At 22.2% G+C, this 3,199-nt stretch overlaps 1 protein-coding gene across 1 annotated transcript; it reads left to right on the forward strand.

Annotated features, from left to right (window-relative positions):
• Window positions 1-47: 47 nt before the first annotated feature.
• Window positions 48-2,762, forward strand: LOC112680112. Its single transcript, XM_025550111.1, has 8 exons — window positions 48-246; window positions 304-453; window positions 616-711; window positions 954-1,061; window positions 1,154-1,264; window positions 1,766-2,013; window positions 2,076-2,235; window positions 2,599-2,762. Exons 1-8 carry the CDS (start codon window positions 48-50, stop codon window positions 2,709-2,711), a joined length of 1,185 nt encoding a protein of 394 aa, XP_025405896.1. The 3' UTR covers window positions 2,712-2,762.
• The last annotated feature ends 437 nt before the right edge of the window (window positions 2,763-3,199 follow it).

Below are 3,199 nucleotides of genomic sequence, written 5' to 3' on the forward strand. Positions count from 1 at the left end.
TTTTTTTTTTTTTTATGTTAAGTTATATATTATAGGTTAATAAAACTATGTGGGCTGTAGTACATTTTTCTTCAGATAATTCTGTGGACTATGTACCTTCAAGTTGGGTAAAAAGAGATGGGATAAAAATGGTTTGTGCGTGGCCAAACAATGACAATAATTTAAAAAAACTCAGATCTAGCCGTTCATATCCTAATAAAATTGACTACAGTTATTATAAGTGTAGAGTCATCTCTAAAGATATTGGTAAGTAAGTTAATCTATTTAAAAATCTATAAACTATGAATCATTTTTTTCTATTAGCATTGTTATCTGAAGCTCAAATCAAAGCTAAAAAAGCGCAATTCACATCTGATGTATCTGACGGAGATAAATACAACAGAAAGCTAAAAAATATGAAATCATTAGATAAAACAGCTGTTGGTAGAAAAAGATGTTCTTTGCTGTCAGGTAGTAAGTTCATTGAATATATTTAACATATTATATAATATACCTACTCATGTAATATAAAATAAAACTTTTAGAAATTATAGATAGTAATGTTTTAGTTCTAAAAATGTTGAAATTATTTTATTATGATATAATAAATAATTAAAAAATATTGTTATTGTTTAGGTTCTTTAACAAATATTAATAGTGAAGAAGATATTACATTGGCAAACTCCGATGATAATTCTAACTCACACAAAACTAGTGAATGTTCCGAAACTTGTAAGCTATACCCATGTACAGTTAAATTATTTATTACATTTTAACTTAATTAATTATTTTTAATAGGTAAAAAATTAACTTTTTATTTAAAAAGTGTTAAATTTGATATGATGAGAATTTACTATTTTCTTATATATTTTTCATTTACTAATCATATTATAATTATTTATTGAATTCCTTTATCTATGTATTATGTAATTATGTAAATTTATAGTATATTTTTAATGTAAATATTGTTACAGCATCTGTTATTGATGATAGCGATGTTGATCAGAATTATATTCCGGACTATCATAAGCCTATGAATCAACATCAAAAACAAGATATATCTACTGAAATCTTGAAATCTGGTTTGTAATATATTAATTTTAAACAGATATATGCTTACCAATGTAAAATTAATTAATAAATTATTTTAAACATGTAAATGTAATATTATTAGATAATGATATTGATATAAATAATCAAAGTATGTATGCCATTCCATCTACCTCTTCACAATCTCAGCAACCACTACAATTTCAACCACCAATTAATTCTCCTTCATTTACTGGTAATATATCCTATATTGAAATTTATAAACAATGTAATTATATACATATTTGTTTTCAATTGAGTTGGTAGTCACTTTATTTTAAACTAAAAGTCACTTTTTTAAATGCTTATTTAGAAAAATAAGTCATTTATAATTTATATGTCACTTATTCACCAGTTTTACATGCATTCAATTAATTATTTCATTACATAATATTAACTGGGTTAATTTTTTTTTAATCTGTAAAAAAAAATGTCATATTTTAGGATATATAAGAAGCTCCTAACACTAATAATGAATATTATTCTTTATTGTATCATTCATTTATTTAGGTTATATAATTTAAAAATGTCTTATTCAAATTTGTGTTTAATCTAACCATTTTTTTTTTTTTAATTAGCTTAAATAACTCTCAGTCCTATATATAAAACTAATATAACATTTTTTTTTTGTATTGTCAATTACAAATGTACAAACTAATTTTGATAATAATTCATTTTTTCTTTAACTTATTCTCAGTTTTTCAAAAAGCAACGTTAAATTACTTAGCTGTCCTAAAAGTAGAAATTTCTAAGATTGCTGATAATCAACAACACATAATACAAATGATACAATCAAATCATGTTAATATTATAACCCAAGGTGATGAGTTAAATTGGGAACATGAAATTGACTATTTTATACATAATTGGCCTATCTCTAATAAAGAAGACTTAATCAAAATGGAAGAAAAAATGAAATCTGATGTTCATTTTCAAAAACAAGTTGTATGCTATTCTAATTTGTATGAATATTAAATTGTAAATTTGACAAATGTAAATTTTTATAGGTATGCGAGCTCGCAAGAATAGGTGGTAAATCACTAAAAAATATGATTTACAAAATTATGAAAAGAGTATTCGATGACAAAGTTTTGATTGCTTACACATATTATGGTCTAAGAAACAAAGAAAATTTTTCATTATTAGCTATCAATAAGGCAATTTTTGGTAATAATACATAAATAATATATTGATCAATCTCACATTACTTTTATAGCTCTAGTATAATATTTTCAGTTATATGCATAATTATTAATTACCTGAATTATAGTGCCTTATAATTTATAAACTAAATTTACAATAATGTATTATATAGGTTTATATTTTATTTATAACACTAACTACTTATAAATCAATATGAAGAAATTAAATTTATTACTTAATAACTGCGTAGTTTTTAATTTTTTAATTTTTTATATTTAGTTTGTTAATTATTGTTGTGTAACTTAATTAATTATGTTATTATGACGTGTAAATTAAACTTCAAATTATTATTTTTTTAATAAATACTTTTATTGTAAATTTGTTTAGATGCAAGTAAGAAGTCCAACTTTAAAAATGCATCCAATGATGAAATCATCACAGCAATTGGGAAATGGCTAACTAGTGCCAAAGGGCGGCTTATTAAAAAAAACCCATTGTAATACCTAATTATAATTTGAAAATAAAAATTCAAGATGAATTTTATTCAAAGATTTATTGTTGTTCACCTTATTAAAAACATTTCTTTAAGACCATAATGTTAGGTAATATCTATTGTCATTGTAATTCAGACTAAACACCTGGTTAATTAATATTTATAAGATTCTCTTTTGAACTACTTGCATGGATGATGGACTTTGAGTCCTGTATACATATATCTATTGATATCATATAGACAGACTGATTATTAATATTACCACATAGTTAATTGTTATTATTTAATTTCTATCAGATATTTTTTTCAGGTAAGTGATACATATGTATTATATATATACGATATAATATAAAAATGCATATTCAATCAATAATTCATCTTATACATACAGAAGATATTCATTTTTGTTTATATAATATATATATATATATATATATATATATATATTTTTGATATTAAAAAGTATAAAAAAATATATTATGTAGATGTCTAATA

This window comes from Sipha flava, unplaced genomic scaffold, assembly GCF_003268045.1.
Source record: "Sipha flava isolate LNK unplaced genomic scaffold, YSA_version1 17444_pilon_pilon, whole genome shotgun sequence".
NCBI classification, from domain to species: domain Eukaryota; kingdom Metazoa; phylum Arthropoda; class Insecta; order Hemiptera; family Aphididae; genus Sipha; species Sipha flava.